General features: G+C 48.6%; 1 protein-coding gene across 1 annotated transcript; it reads right to left on the bottom strand.

Annotated features, from left to right (window-relative positions):
- Nucleotides 1-7,577: 7,577 nt before the first annotated feature.
- Nucleotides 7,578-10,064, bottom strand: LOC115382902 (uncharacterized). The gene is made up of 7 exons (XM_030084868.1): nt 9,924-10,064; nt 9,808-9,852; nt 8,821-9,069; nt 8,576-8,734; nt 8,493-8,531; nt 7,917-8,102; nt 7,578-7,840 (listed from the first exon to the last, which is right to left on the bottom strand). The coding sequence occupies exons 1-7, from the start codon at nt 9,952-9,954 to the stop codon at nt 7,728-7,730; spliced, it is 822 nt and encodes a 273-aa protein (XP_029940728.1). The 5' UTR covers nt 9,955-10,064; the 3' UTR covers nt 7,578-7,727.
- Between the last annotated feature and the right edge of the window lie 6,329 nt (nt 10,065-16,393).

Below are 16,393 nucleotides of genomic sequence, written 5' to 3'. Positions count from 1 at the left end.
GCGGGAAGCATGGCAGGGCATACATAACATCACAGACGAGTCCCAGGCAAGGTGCTCAGAGCGTGTGCTCACCAGCTCGCTCCCAGCTTCCCATTTTCAACCGTTCCCTGGCCCAAGCAGTCGTCCCGTCCTGCCTAAAATCAACCACTACCGTCCCAGTTCCGAAGAAGCCTGTGATCACCAGCCTGAATTATTATCGGCCTGTGGCTCTCACGCCGATAATCATGAAGTGCTTCGAGAAGATTGTCCTCCTGCACATAAAGGACTATCTCCCCCCAGACTTCGACCCCTACCAGTGTGCATGTCGGGCCAACAGGTCCACTGAGGACGCCATCGCTGTAGCCCTCCACACTGCTGTGAGTCACCTGGAGCAGGGCGGAGCTCCGTCAGGCTGCTTTTTGTGGACTACAGCTCAGCTTTAATACCATCATTCCCAATATCCTCGTCACCAAACGAGCCAGCCTCAACATCCCTCCTCTCACACATGCATGAATAAAGACTTCCTCACCAACCGACCTCAGTCCGTGAGACTTGGCCCCCACCTCTCCCCCACTCATACGCTGAGTACTGGCTCACCACAGGGGTGTGTGTTGAGCCCCCTCCTGTACTGCCTGTACACACACGGCTGCCCTCCGGCTCATGACAGCAACTTAATCGTGAAGTTTGCCGATGATACCACCAGTGTCGGTCTCATTTCACACGGAGATGAAGCAGCCTGCAGAGATGAGGTCCTGAAGTTGACAGCCTGGTGTTCAGATAACAACTTAGCCCTAAATACCAGGAAAACCAAGGAAATCATCGTCAACTTCAGAAAACACAGCTCTGACTTACCACCTCGGTACATCAATGGTGAATGCGTAGAAAGAGTCCAGACGTCCAGGTTCCTCGGCGTGCTCATCTCTGCGGACCTGTCATGGTCTCGAATCAGAATCAGAATGCTCTCTATTGTCATCGCAACAAGTTACCGAACTTACAAGTTACATCGAAATTACTGGGTTTTAAAGACGCCCAGGCAGCCAATCACGGCGCTCCATCTTGAAAAGGAAACAGAGTTTAAAGGAACTCAGACAGAAATTGGGGGGGAGGGGGAGGGGGGGGGGGGGGGGGGGTGGGGGAAGACACATGAATTCAGATCTCGGTTTCCAAAAAAAGCCAACCTGCGCACAAACACAGCAAGACACGTGAGACAAGCTGCTATCAGACCAACAGATCAGCAGTCGCAGCTATAACATCAGCAACACCTCTTCACCACTGGGGGGCAGCAGAGCAGTGTGGTGGAGACGTTGAGAGTGGGGGAGGGAGTGTGTGTGGCAGTGTGGCATTTCAGTTCATCAGTCCATGCAGTGTGTGTGGTTTGGCCCGCCTCCCCTTTGCGCTCCAGCTCGGATGGTCGCTGCCGGGACGGCCTGGAACGAAGCAGTCCAGAGGTGAAGTTGGGTTGTAGCTGGGAGAGAGAGATGGAAGATAGATAAGCAATCACTCTGTCCTTGAATCTTCAGGGAGATGTTTAGAGTTCCAGGGTTCCAGACGCAATCAGAAGGTCTCTTGTTTTGGTGAAGGAGCCGTTTGACCTTCCTCTGCTCGGTTCTCCACTTTTCAGACAGAAGCTGGTTTCACCCTCACGGTGATGGTGACATCCAACTTAATTGCGTCTCCATCATCCAATAACCCAAATTGTCCACCTTTCGAAAGAGTTCGCACATCGCACAGGAGAACATCACCCCCATCATCGAAAAAGCTCAGCAGCAGCTGCACTTCTGCGGGTCCTCAGGAACACAACCTGGACTCCAGCCTGCTAGTGACCTCCTGCTGCTCGTCAGTGCAGAGCCTGCCAACAGCCTGCTAACATCCTGGTATGACAACTGTACTGCAGCAGACAGGGCGGGGCTTCAGGGGGTCGTCAAAGCAGCACAGAGGATCATCGGCTGCCCTCTTCCCACCCTCAGGGACATCTACACCGCTCGCTGCTCTCAGCAGGGCTAAAGCATCATGAAGGACAGCTCCATCCTGCACCTGGTCCAACTCTTGCCTTCAGGACGACGCTACAGGTGCATGAAGGCACAAACAAACTGACTCAAGAACAGTTTCTTCCCTCGAGCCATTACCATCTCGAACTCAAACTGACATGTTTCTGTACGGGCGACGTGCAATGACATTTGTACTTAAAGCATTTATTATTTTATTATATTATTTTTTTTTTTTTTCTAAGCGCTACACATGCACTGCTGGAGATGCATGTAATCTCATTGTACTTGTATAATGACAAAATAATTAATTCATTCATTCATTCAAATTCAGCTAGGCAAGTGTATTTTTGTTTGTGCAGATCGCTCACCTTCCATCCACTACTGGAGCGCTCCGGAAAACTCCCCCGAGGTAAAATGGCCGGCCGGTGACCAATCAGCCATCAGCCTGTCTTGTAAATCTATGGTCTGTGCACAAGATGCTGCCCCCAGTGGTGAAAGTAAGATAAGATTCTTGCAGGAACTGTGGAAACTCAAAAAAATGTTTTCGTTTGTGCACAAAGCGTGCGAGCATCGTACAAAACAGATATTGATAAAGCCTGCTCTTTTTGACATCCTTGAAAGCATGGTGTTTTTTTTTTTATTCTGTTCAAATATTATTTTGAATGTATAAATATAATGTATATTGTGGCAACAGCCTCTTCAGACAGAGGCAAGAATCGATGAGGACTGCTGCACTTCAGCACAACTAAAGCTTTTGTTGTTGTTACAACTAATATACACCAGGAGCATGTCGCTCACATAGAACAATGCCGGCACAGAGGCCATATGACTCTCACACCTACCCCTGTAACTGTTGGTCCAACATAACGTAAATGAAACTTAACATAAAAAGACCCGAAAAAACGGCATCAACACATAGAAAAACAATAACTTAACACATCTATAACAAAACGAAGTACATTTTAACACATTTTAACACAAAATACATCTTGAAACGACTCCGAACAATCCCCTCCCCTGATGCCTGCGGCACCAAACAGTATGGCGGCCCCTGCGGCGCCTGCCGCCGCCACAATATATACAATATATACAATATATATTATTTGTTGTTTTTAGTTAAATGTTTTTTTAAATTTTTCTTTGCATTTTGACCTGTCCTGGTTGTCTCTTGAGGCGGGGAAGGGGTAAGGGGAGTCCTTACTATTATATCCCAACAGATGGATCGGACAACGGCTTGACTTCATTGAATGAGGCTTTATTTTGGAGTGTGGTGTTGCTCTGTAATGCATCAGCGTGCTCTGCAGAGAGTCCGAAAATGGGAGGCCGTCCGCCATGTGCGCCCTGAGCCCATTCTTAAGGGTTTGATTGAACCTCTCCACGCCGCCATTGGCCTGTGGGTGGTACAGGGCAGTCCTGATGTGCTTAATCCCCCTCCCCTCCATGAAAGCCGCGAAATCGGTCGAGATGAACTGGGGCCCGTTATCCGTGGTGATGGCATCAGGGACGCCCCAGCTGGCGAACAGGGAGGAGAGGAAACGATGGACTACCGTAGTGGTAACAGACCCAGCAGGCAGCACTTCTGGCTATTTGGAGTGGAGATCATAGGCCACCAGCAGGAAGCGTTGATGATGCGGGGTGCCGTGGAGTTCGCCACAGATGTCTACCTGAATGTGGGTCCACGGTGTCTGAGGCCACGGCACGGGCTGCAGAGGTGGGGAGGGAGGTGGGCCGGTTTACTGCTGGTGAGGCAGGCTGCACAGTCCCGGACTAGGTCCTCAATGTCTCTGTCGATGCCCTGGCCACCAGACTAACCCCCTGCATCCTTTGTTTCACTCTGACAATGCCCAGATGGCCGTCGTGGACCATAGTCAGGACACGTCTCTCTCAGGGCCCTTGGGATCACAGTGCACAAACCCCCTAGCCACGCAGACATCATTCCAGCAGGAGAGGTCGTTCCTGACTCGGTGGAAGGGTGCCAGGTCCTCCGAGACCCTAGCAGGCCAGCCGCTACGAATATAAGTGCACAGCTGTTGAAGCACGGGGTCCTGTGCGGAGGCTGTCTGCAGATCTGAGAGAGAAACGGCTGCCTGAAGGGGTGTGTGCAGCATGAGGATCAGTTCTGGTTCTGCGGCGTCCTGGGTGGTGTCAGGAGTGGAGGTGGGTGTGGCTCTAGAGAGGAGATCTGCCACCACATTTTCTCTTGCCTGGCGTAAACTGTGTAGAGAAGTTGTACGCCTGCAGCCTCTCAGACCAACGATAAAGGCGCAACGGTTTGTGACCTGATCCAGTGGTGGCCAGGAGAGCTGTGAGAGCCTGGTGGTCGGTCCGCAGCGTAAAATGCCTGCCGTAGAGGTACATGTGCCACCGCTCACATGCCCAGACGCAGGCCAGCGCCTCCCTTTCCCCCACAGAGTACTTCTGCTCAGTGGGAGTGAGTGTCCGTGAGGCGAACGCCACGGGCGTTCAGCCCTTGGTGGCGCTGTGACAAAACTGCGCCGACCGCGGTATTGGAGGCATCACATGTGACGAACGTAGGACTCTCCAAGTCAAAGTGAGCGAGCACAGGCGGAGAAGTCAGTTGTGACTTGAGACCGTTGAAACTGCTGTGGAGCATGGCAGCAGACCAGGTCCAGGGGACGCCCTGCTTAAGGAGGGCGCGCAGTGGTGCAGTGGTCTCCGAGTAGAGGGGCAGAGAAACGCAGGTAGTAGGCTGTCATCCCCAAGAATGAGGACAGCTGCGCAGGACAGGAGGGCTCAGGCAGGCGCAGGATGGCGTCCACATTAGAATGTAGTGGACTCAGACCCTAAGCAGTCAGGTGGAACCCCACAAACTCGATGGCAGCGGCTGCAAAGATGACTTCTCCCCGTTGAGTGTGAGGCCGTGACCACGAGCACGTCCAGGACCCTGAGAGAGTCGGTTCGTCATGCAGGGCGGGTGTTGCTCCGTGCACGACGATGTCGTCCAGGTAGATGACCACGCCAGGGATGCCCGCAAAGATGGTGACCATGATCTTCTGGAAACAGCTGGGAGCAGAACTGAGTCCAAAGGGCATGCGGGTGTAGCGGGAAAACCCCCATGTGGGTCACAAACGCGGTGAGGTTGCGGCTGTCCGGGTGTAGGGGAACCTGCAGGTAGCCCTGGCGAAGGTCCAGCTTAGAGAAAACTGTGAGCCATGAAACTGTGCCGAAAGCTCCTCCACTGTCGGTAGCGGTACTTATCCGGGACCCAGCTTTGTTCACCTGCCTGAGATCAACGCAGGGGCGCAGACCCACCGTCTTCTTCTTAGCCACCACCAGGTTGGAGATCCAGGGCGATGCGTCGATCCGCTCGATGGATGCCAGCATCCAGCAGTTTCTGCAGCTCGGCGGTGACATCATCACGCAGGGTGAGGGGTACCCTGCGCAGAGGCTGGATGAGGGGCGCACTGTGGGGTCGATGAGCGGCTGGTGGTTGAAGGCGGTGAGGCAACCAAGCCCGCTGAAAAGCGCCGGCCAGCGCTGCTGCCATGGCGTCGTTACAGTCAGGATGGTGGCACCCAGGTTGTCAGTGATGGAAAACCCCAGGGCACAGAAGAGGTCAAACCCAGGAGGTTGGCGCCGTGGCGGGACACCTGGAACTGTGAAGGCTGGGAGGATTCTTGAACCATAGCTCACTGAAAAGGTGGCGGGTGCCGATCATGTTGATTTTAGAATGAGCGTACCCATACAGTTCCATCTGCCTCCTGCTTAATGGTGTGTTTTGGAAAAAGCTGGCGAACTGTGGACTCACTGAGGAGGGACCTGGAGGCAGCTGTGTCCAGGAGCAGGGGCAAACACACCCATCCAGCCTCCACTGTACACCAGGTGAAAGGCTTGGAGGCTGAGCCACGGTGTGGATGGTGGTCGGGCTGGACGGGCGAGATGAGCGGCGCTGGGGTCTCGCAGCTGCGGGTACTGAGCGGCACACTTTGGCAAAGTGATTGGGTTTCCCACAAGCGTTGGCAACTCTGTCTATAGCTGGGCAGACCGGTGTGTGTGTGGGATGGGACGTGAGCCGCAGTTCCCGCAGGATCGGCGCGCGAGGGGCCCCGGTAACCCGCAACGTTAATCTCCAGCTCGTCAGGAGGGTAAGTGGGTCGGGAAGCTGCGCCGCCGGGGTCACAGTCTGTGCGAGTGAAGCCGAGTGCGACGAAGTTGGATTCGCACACGTTAGCAGTGATGTTAACTGCGCCGCCGACTCCAGCTGAAACGCCATCTCCACGCCTTGGACAAAAGGCAGATATCCGGTGCCATAAGCAGTTCTCCGTAGCTTCGGATCAGATGTGTGCTCCGCCAGCTGATCGCGACATGAACTCATCTTCCAGATGATCGAATTTACAGAGGCTCGCCAAACACCGGAGATCGTGACATACTGGTGTACCGGCTCACCTGGTCTCTGTCTGCGCTGCCGAAAAGCGATCTCCGGACGATCCACGCTTTGTGGAGCCGCGAAATGTGTCCTGCCAGTATAAGCCCCACAGTCCTTGTACTTCTTAGCCGGTCCAAGTGTGCGGAAGATGCGCTGTCCTCGGTTCCCAGGGCTATGAATAGCAGGCTGTAGCCGCGCTCGCTGGCGTCGGCTAGCCCGGCTGCGGCAATAAAAGTTTGAAAGGACTCATACCATCGGGCCCAGGGGATCGGCGGCTCGCCCGGCAAAGCGAGAAAACTGAGGAAGAGGTGTAAGTGGAAGCTCCATCCTCGTCGCAATATTATATCCCAACAGATGGATCGGACAAGCTTGACTTCAATGAATGAGGCTTATTCTTGCATACATTTCCCATGATTCCGGGGCAGTGAACAGCGCCAACAAATACCCGACGCGGTGCTGACGTCAGCACCATGTGACCAACACCACACTTACATCACCTAGGCAACCAGCCATCCAATGAAAGAACGCATTGAGTTTACCTCACTTCCACTGTGCTTGTTTGCGGAAGGAGTGATGCTGCTCGCATGACAGAGAGATGGGGAATATTTTACGACGCGTGAACCCTCACAATTTATTACTTGTGGATTTATATTGTTTATTTTGCAAAAATGACTCCCCTGTTGTCTGCAAAAAACACACAACAGTGGACACTGGATTAACGTTACGCTACAGCGAGTGACTGCTGCTACAAGCTGCAACCTGTCACGGTAAGCGAGGACTCCAGTGCTCATCAGGCGCATTAACCTTGTTCAACACGTCACAGAAGATGTAGTCTGGAGACGAGTTTATGTATTCATCAATTTTACACTTATTCCCGGTTTAAAATTTGCTTGAAAAAAGAAAGGGCTCCCTTTGTATGCATGAGTGAAAGTTGCTTTTCAGAGGCGTTCCGGGGCGTTCCTGTAGAAGAGGCCAGGATATTTCTTACCGGCACGGCGTTCCGGTGCGGTCCGGCTTACTTTCACCTATGCCTGCCCCTCCAAAAAGAAGTCGGACTGGAAACCAGACTGACTGAAAGGTTCCACTTGATGAGGAAAAGATTTAAGATTGTGTTGACATTTCTCACATGCAATGAATCTGACATTTTCTTCATTTCTTCTTCATAATTGTGAGAGAAAAAAAGAATAAAATAAATTACAAAGCAGAAGAAAGAGATGTTATTATCTTCCAGTGAAAAACATGACCACACATGACAGTGAAGACCTTCAGACTGTTTTTTAGATCATGTCTTTATTCCTTTCCTGTTTCCACTCCTCCACTGTTGCTGTGTTTAAATCTTCACATCAATAAAGTTTAAAGGAGTTTGGTTGACTTCAGAAGTGATGCTCCGTGCTGACCGCCGCCATGGCGTCATCGTAGTCTTCGTCCAATCCCTGAGAGGCCTGAACCTCACCAGCGGTCGCCATGGAGACGGGCACACTGTCTCCTGTTGACGAGAGAGGAGGATGAGTGAGTGAGTGAGTGAGTGAGTGAGTGAATGAGCGAGTGAGTGAGTTAGTTACCTTTGGCTCTGCCTCGATATATCGACACCATGAGCAGAGTGGAGATGAAGTACGGACAGGAAACCAGCAGGTGGCGGAGAACACTGAACTCAGCACCAGGAGAACCAGGAGGATCAGAGGAGGAACCAGGAGGAGGATCAGAGGAGGAACCAGGAGGAGGATCAGAGGAGGAACCAGGAGGAGGATCTGAGGAGGAACCAGGAGGAGGATCAGAGGAGGAACCAGGAGGAGGATCTGAGGAGGAACCAGGAGGAGGATCAGAGGAGGAACCAGGAGGAGGATCAGAGGAGGAGCAGGAGGAGGATCAGAGGAGGAACCAGGAGGAGGATCTGAGGAGGAACCAGGAGGAGGATCAGAGGAGGAACAGGAGGAGGATCAGAGGAGGAACCAGGAGGAGGATCAGAGGAGGAACCAGGAGGAGGATCAGAGGAGGAACCAGGAGGAGGATCAGAGGAGGAACCAGGAGGAGGATCAGAGGAGGAACCAGGAGGAGGATCTGTCTTGTGGTTCCCTGAAATCAGTCTCAGTTGAAGGAGGTTCTCAGCAGCAGACCTGCAGCAGGTTCGTCCTCCTCACCTGAGACAGAGATCCAGCTGGGTGGAGACTCTCCAACACCTCTGAAGCTACACCTGTAGAGGCCTTCAGCAAGAGCGGGAAACATGGAGGGAGGGTCATGTGACCTGTGGACTCGGTCCCGATGGAGACGCCGTCTTTAAAGAACTCAGCTGAGAGGGTGGAGGGAGCGCTGGTTCTACAACCCAGAGTGACGTCCTGTCCCTCCATCACAGGGAGGACTGGACTCTGGAGGACCACTGTATCTGGACACAGAGAGCAGAGTCCAGCATCTGAGAGAGACAGAGAGACAGACAGAGACAGAGACAGAGACAGAGACAGACTCTCTTACCAGCTACAGTGATGTCGATGCTGCTTCCAGCTGCTCCCTCTCTGGACTCACACCAGTAAACTCCACTGTCTCTGGTCAGCATGTAGCTGATTCTACAGGAGGAACCAGCAGATTCTCCCCACCAGTCTTCACATGAACTCCTCTGTCTCCTGCTGGTCTTCCTCCAAACTGTCCATCCGTCCTCCTCACAGCTCAGAGACACTGAGTCTCTCTGAAGGAACTGAGATCTGCTGGGACTCACAGTCAGTCCTGCTGATAAAAGTCGTTCATGGAGAGATGGAGAACAAGACAAGTTCCAGCTGAAGATCCATCATCGAGTTTGTCGTTCAGAGAAAAAGTGAGAAATGTCCCTCCATGGAAGAAAACCCTCCTGAAGCTGAGAACATTTACGAATCAACAGACTAAGGTGTTGAGAAAAACACAGCATGAACAACAAACAGCAGAAGAGAAATTTCCCGTGACAGCAGTTAAAGGCTCAGGTTCTGGGAAGACGGCGGCTGAAGCAGGTCAAACTGGACTGGACTGCAGTACAGCATCTGATACACCAGCCACAGTCCAGGACCTGGACCTGGACCTGGACCTGGACCTGGACCTGGACCTGGACCTGGACCTGGACCGGGACCTGGAGCTGAAGCAGGTGCTGCTCCAGCCTGAGGGAGGATTTAAAGAGGATCTGGGAAACTTTGAAAGGTTTTCAAGCTTCTGTTCACGTTCCAGGCTTTTTATAGACCAGGATCTGGTCCCTGTGTCAGCGCCACAAAAAACCCAAGGGACACATTTCTTGGTGTCCTGCGTCCTTGTGACGGTGCGGCCCGCACACACACACACACACACACACACACACACACACACACACACACACACACACACACAACACACACACACACACACAACAGCAAACAGCTCACAACTTCCTGGTTCTCTGCTCCTCTAAACAACACACACAAACTGGATGTGATGCGACGGAGGAACGAGGCGTTCACTGACCTTGAAGAGATGGCAGAGTGGTGGAGATGAGAGTGAAGGTCAGACCTGCAGAGAGAGAGGAGCTGGTCTCAGGTTCTCTGGAGGAGACAGGAGAACCTGCAGAGAACCGTTCTTACAGAGCAGCTGCAGAACACGTCTTCCCTCCATCGTCCAGGCCGGCCGGTCTCTCCTCCTCCTCCTGCTACTCCTGCTCTATCTGCTGGTCTTTCTGGAGGATCTGGATCAGAACCAGCTGCTCCTCTCTGGCTGGACTCAGGAGGTGGTCTGGAGGTTTTAGTCTCTACGTGTCTGAAAGCTTCTCTCAGCTTCACCGCTGAAATGTGGCCGGAAAGAGAAACTAACACCTCTTATTCACACTGCATGTTAAAACGCAGCTCAGCGGCTGAACAGAAGGGTTCCTGGTTAGAACCAGCGTCCAGAGGAGGGCGTGCTCCGACACTCCTCTCCTCTTCCCTGTTCAGGGCCGTCCGGTCTCTGTGCGACCGGAGCAGCAGTCTGGTCCTCCCTGTCAGCAGTCAGTCAGACCTGGTCCCGGTGCCTGCTGGACTCCAGCAGGGCTGGACGAGGCCACCGGTTCTCTTCACAACTTTATTTTATTAGTTCACATGTATGTATGTATTTATTTATTTTCTCATTTTACCAGTGTTCTATCTGCCTCTTCTATCTTCCTGATGTAATGTTGTCAACCTTCTACAGTCTCAGATTAATCTCTGTAACTGTACGATTGTTTCCTTGTCATCATGCATTTCACCAGCTGTTTCAATCCATCCACTTCATTCTTTTTTCTCTCATTTGTTGCTTCAGTAAAGTCGACCCTCTGTGCCCAGTGTTAATTTTGACATGAATTTTTCATTTCATTTTAGTTTTAGTCACTCACCAAAGACTTGATTTATTTAAAGTCACATTTTAGTTTTTAGTTTAGTTTTGTTTTAGTTAAAATTTAGTCTGTGGAAATTAGTTTTAGTTTTAGTCTTGATGAAGTTTGACAGTTTTGTTGTACTGTAGTAGATAGATAGATAGATAGATAGATAGATAGATAGATGGATGGATGGATGGATGGATGGATGGGGTTTACAGTCAAGTCGGCACCACTCCAAGTCGGCCCCGGCCAACTCGGCACCGCCCCGGGATACAGTCAACTCGGCATCAAGCCAAGTCGGCCTCGCGGGCGGGGGGGCTCTCGAGTGGCCGAGTTGGTCGGTGCCGACTTGACTGTAAGCTGCTTACCAACTCGGCCAAAAGCGTCTTTCTTTTTTTTTTAATCACGATGGTGGATAAAGTACCTGGAGCTTCATGTTTGACGTCTGAACCGAGTAGCTTAGCTACGAGCGCGCAGCGCTTAGCGGCTGTCTGGTCATGTGACCGGTCCCAAGGCATTATGGGAATCGTAGTGCAGCGATGCCGGCTGCGCCGCGACGATTTGCAGTTTTTTTCGTGCCGGTGTCCTGCCAAAAAGTGATTCTCTGCCATAAAGTGATTTCCGGTCTGCGGGCAGCTGAAAAGCGCAGCTTCTGTGGCTCTGCAGCAGTCTTAATTGGGCTCAAACAAGTTTGTTTCTGATCATCCAATTATGTTTATTTATGTTTGCGTTTGATAGCCTCCTGTACGTCCAGTCGCCTTATATCGCTGTTAAATACCGGTAAGCTAGTTGGCGATTTTAACCTGGCTTGTTGTTATGCTAATAAAGATGTGTACGGAGCTGACACGTTTTCTTTTCTTTTTTTTTTTTTTGCACCAAAATTGTTAGATTGCTCGACAGAGTAATTTCATCCCAAGCAGTGCGTTGTACGGTTTGAAAATTGAGAAAAGGGACATTGCAATGTCAAAATCAGCTTATTTTGCTTGTCAAAAGCTGATTCATGCCTCCAGTATTGTATATGGATCGATATTTTGCCTCAAAATGATTTAATATAACACAGCAGAGTCACATTTACAACATTTGAGTAAAACCAATACTTTATACCACTTAAAAAATGAGTAAAGGGACATTACAATGTCAAAATCAGCTTTTGCTTGCTAAAAGCTGATTCCGCGGATTGGAATCAGCCAAAACTTGATTTCTGCCAGAAAGTGATTTCCGTACGACGCACTGCTTGGGATGAAATTACTCTGTCGAGCAATCTAGCAGTTTTAGTGCAAAAAAAAAAAAGAAAAGAAAACGTGTCAGCTCCGTACACATCTTTATAAGCATAACAACAAGCCAGGTTAAAATCGTCAACTAGCTTACCGGTATTTAACAGCGATATAAGGCAACTGGACGTACAGGAGGCTATCAAACGCAAACACAAATAAACATCGTTGGATGATCAGAAACAAACTTGTTTGAGCATAATTAAGACTGCTGCAGAGCCACAGAAGCTGCGCTTTTCAGCTGCCCGCAGACCGGAAATCACTTTATGGCAGGGAATCACTTTTTGGCAGGACACCGGCAGCGCCGCTTCTCCTCACGTAGCAGGCAGGGGACTGGAGGACAAACTGTGTGGTTATGGTGACTGACAGGTTAGAGGTGGAGAATGGACCTGGAGCTTCATGGTTGACGTCCTGTTTGAACCGAGTAGCTTAGCTACGAGCGCACAGCGCGAGCGGCTGTCTGGTCATGTGACCAGATCATGTGACCGGCATGTGATCCGCGAACGCCGCCTGATCAAACCAGTCGCCTGTGCATTATAATTTTATTGTAATGTTCTCCACCCCTGAAGTTTGGTCAGCCAGTACAATTCATTTATTTTTACTCAATCAGTGGAAACCTAGGAAGCCCGAAGCTGCATGGCGAACTCGATCATACTTGTTGTATTTCATCCCAACCACAACAAAATACCTGTATAACATTATGCTTATGCTGATTTGTTCATTTCTGATCAACATTGTTAGTTTATCAGTCATTATTCTTTTCTTTAACAAACATTGTCATTTGCAAAAGCATGTATTTTGTTGTAAATGTGGTTTGCCCGCCATCTAGTGTGCGTCAACAGTAATAGCAACTGGGACTGTAATATCAAACGATTACCAGGAGTACATGTTAAAGCAGAACTTTGCAACTTTTTTACCTCAATAAATGTGTTTCAGAATCCCTGTGGGGGTAAACAAACACTTGTCGCGGTGATTCGCCTGTCCCTCCGATCCCCCGGGGTCTGGGTCCTGAAAACAGCGCCAGAGAGACAGATAGGATATTATATGTCAAGCCGAAAGATTTATGGCCCCCCAATAAACCCCTCCCCTCGCCATATGTCCACCATTTGTCCAGCGTTTGTCCACTGCGCATTTGTCCCCCCCCCCCCCCCGCAAACTTCCTTCCGTCTGAGGTCTTTTGAAGTTTTTACGACGGGTTAGGTGTTGACACATCTGAAGGGATGAGTAGGAGCCAGACAGACGGTTAGAAGGGGGTGAATTTATATCGTACCTCGAGATGGCGGAGAAACGTGTCATGAAGAGGTTATATTACAAGCCGAGTCATCCTGGTAGTTTCGGCGGGGTAGAAAGAAAGAAAGTTGGGTGGAAGATTTCCAAGGAACAGAGTTTTTGTTACAAGACCTCTCACACAATTTCAGGCAGACCTTTGCGATATGCGAGCGTTAGCAGATGAAAATGATGGGTATAGTTATTTACTCACGGTCATCGATGTGTTTTCGAAATTAGCGTACGTGTGAGCTTTGAGAAAGAAGACCGCGGCTGAGGTGGTGTCTGCCTTTGAATCCGTCTTTCGTGAGAGCCAGACGCCTGAAAAACTACAGACTGATGCAGGAAGAGAATTTTTCAACAAAAGTTTCAAGATTCTGATGAGGAAACACACCATCATACATTTTGCCACAGCCAGTGATCTAAAAGCCTGCGTGGTTGAAAGACCAGAATGTGGAGATATTTCACTGCTAAGAACACTAGACGGTACGTGGAAATCCTACCAGACTTAGTAAAAAGCTATAATAACACTTACCACAGCAGTATAAAAATGCGTCCGGTTGATGTGACTAAGGAAAATACCCGCCGTGTGTTTCACAATTTGTACGGTACGCCTACACCACGAGACAAGAGAAAACAAAAATAAAGGTAGGATTTAAGGTGGGTGATGTTGTCAGAATATCCAAGTTGCGAGGGGCCTTCGATAAAAAATATGAACAGAGATTCACGAACAAAGTATTTACGGTGTCAGAATGCATTCCGCGTACTCCACCGGTATACAAACTCAAAGATTACGACGGTGAAGCGATCGAAGGTTCATTCTGTGAGCCGGAGCTGCAGAAAGTGAAAAAAAGACTCATTAACATTTTTCAATCATACAATTTTCAAACAGTCTGTTAGATATTACATTTTACTACAAACAGATATGTCCGGGTGTCTGTAGCACTTTAGATGGTTATATGACCTTTTTAAAGCTCTCCAGAGGTGAACCTAAAATTATGATCCAAACAAGAAACTCAGGTTTCATCTTAATATAGAAAGCAAATAATCAAAAGTGTTACTATTTGTGACCTGAAGATAACCAAATCTGCTCCTAACTTGAAATTTTAAGTTACTGCTCTCAAAACTCTGAAACATGTCGTGTCCTTTGTGATAAGCATCGTGAAATTCTCTGATAATTCCCAGTTAACGTGATCACTGGAAAACCTTCACATCCACCCAAGTTCTAATATATAGATCTGAAAATACAACTCAAAAGGAGGGAAGATTTTTAAAAAAGTGTATAAAATACAAGAAAAGGTATAAATGAATAGTAAAATCATTCAAAGACAGAGTCTCATTCTAAATATTCTAAATAAAGCCACACAAACTTAATCAGGAAGCATAGACACGCACTTGAATAAAAAACAGAATAACTGGTTGATAATTTTCACAAACTCAAATTCAATTTTCTGTATAAGAGACAATAATGATGTTGTCGATGTACGCCAAACAAAACCGAGTCAGCAGGTCATGTCAGCTCTGAAAGCTGCTGTCTCACAGCTGCAGCGTCGACGGTTGGACTGTCTGAAAAAAAAACAACGTTAATCTTGTAAAGCAATATTGTTGGTCACAGAAGGTGAAACTAAACAAATCCTATGTATTCCTGTGTACAGCAGAATACAAATACACAACTGTGTACCATTTCGCTCTGGCTGGTATTGATACTAAGATAGCATTAACATCTGGTACAACCGGAGTTAAAGGAATGACGCTGAAATTTATTTATTTTTCCTGTGCAAATCTGTACTTCTTTGTTCCTGGTTTCAAAAACGGGATTTCTTGGTGTGGTGTTTGGAGACAGACATGACACTCTTCGGTTCAGCAATGATTGAACCACTGGTCTGATCCCCAGTTCTTTTTCCTTTGATAAGAGATACTGTTTAACACAAACAGGATATTTCACATCGTTAATTGTTGCTTGATAAGGTTCCACAGCCAGCAATCCTACATGATTTGCAAATACAGATTTTCTTCTCCTTTCTAACAAATCCACAGAAACATTACCAAAGAACCAAATATGACAAGCCCATGTAAGGGCAGCATTTATATCAGAACAAAGAAAGAACAAAATAAAGTGCTTAGTTTAAGAAACAAATATAAACATCAGCTTTACATACCTTTTCCTGTAGCAATCTCTCTTCTGAACAGTCTCAACCAGTTGCACAAGAAACAGAATTTCAACTCAATATACATTTTCTTACTCTTTTTCTACTCTGACAGACAGTAATGCACGCAGTTTCACACACTCCGTGCTGCAGTTTGCGCCGCTGTTTTAGGTGGTGTAAAGATTTGTTGTGCGTCAGCTCTTGCCTGTATCTTGTTTATAGCACTCCCTACATATAACGTGACTCTGTAGCTCGTCTGATACTTTAAAACTGAACCATCTCTGAATTACTGAGCCAGTGTTTTTTTTTCTTTTACTGAATGGGATTTTTATTGGGGTGTTGTTTGGGACACACATGGCACAATGACTCCTCGTTTCAGCATTGATTGAACCACTGGTCTGATCACCATTTCTTTTTCCTCTGATCAGGGATACTGTTTTAACAAACAGGATATTCTGCATAGTTAATTGTTGCTTGATAAGGTTCCATATCCAGCAGTCCTACATGATTTGCGTGCTGCGTCCATAATTTAGATGGAACAGACGTTCAAACTGACTGAGGTTGTAACAACACATCCAGCTGAATGAACCTCTGCTTTCGTTGTATTTTGCAGGATTTTAATGAACAAAAATGCAAAGTGTCCTCATCATACGGCCAAACAATAACATTTTAGTTGCTATCTTCATCATCTGGTTGTCTATGAAGAAACTGGTAACAAATGTCAAGCATTTTGGTCCCAGTGATCATTTGTAACTGCACTTTGAAGTTTTTACGATGGATTAGGTGTTGAGGAGATGAGTAGGAGCAAGACAGACGGATAGAGGGGATGAATTTATATTGTACTGAGAAAAGCGTGCCATGAAGAAAGTCAGGGTGGAAGATGTGAAAGATTTTTTTATCATCTGAAGACACCTGTACTCTGCATAAACCGGCCAGGGTACATTTTCCAAGGAACAGAGTTTTTGTTACAAGACCTCTCAAACAGTTTCAGGCAGACCTTTGCGATAGGAAGACGGGCTCACCTTTCCTCCTCTCCTCTCTTT

This window comes from Salarias fasciatus, chromosome 3 (assembly GCF_902148845.1).
Source record: "Salarias fasciatus chromosome 3, fSalaFa1.1, whole genome shotgun sequence".
NCBI classification, from domain to species: Eukaryota; Metazoa; Chordata; class Actinopteri; order Blenniiformes; family Blenniidae; genus Salarias; species Salarias fasciatus.
Note: the sequence above shows the minus strand (reverse complement) of the source record. Positions and strands in the feature narration are given on the sequence as shown.

What these genes read in the sequence shown, in the direction of transcription:
- LOC115382902 (XM_030084868.1), bottom strand. Translation starts at nt 9,954, where the DNA reads ATGGAGGGAAGACGTGTTCTGCAGCTGCTCT. An exon ending in CATCGACATCACTGTAGCTG is followed by an intron (nt 8,735 to 8,820) that starts GTAAGAGAGTCT and finishes CTCTGTGTCCAG; the next exon opens with ATACAGTGGTCCTCCAGAGT. An exon ending in TCACATGACCCTCCCTCCAT is followed by an intron (nt 8,532 to 8,575) that starts GTTTCCCGCTCT and finishes GTAGCTTCAGAG; the next exon opens with GTGTTGGAGAGTCTCCACCC.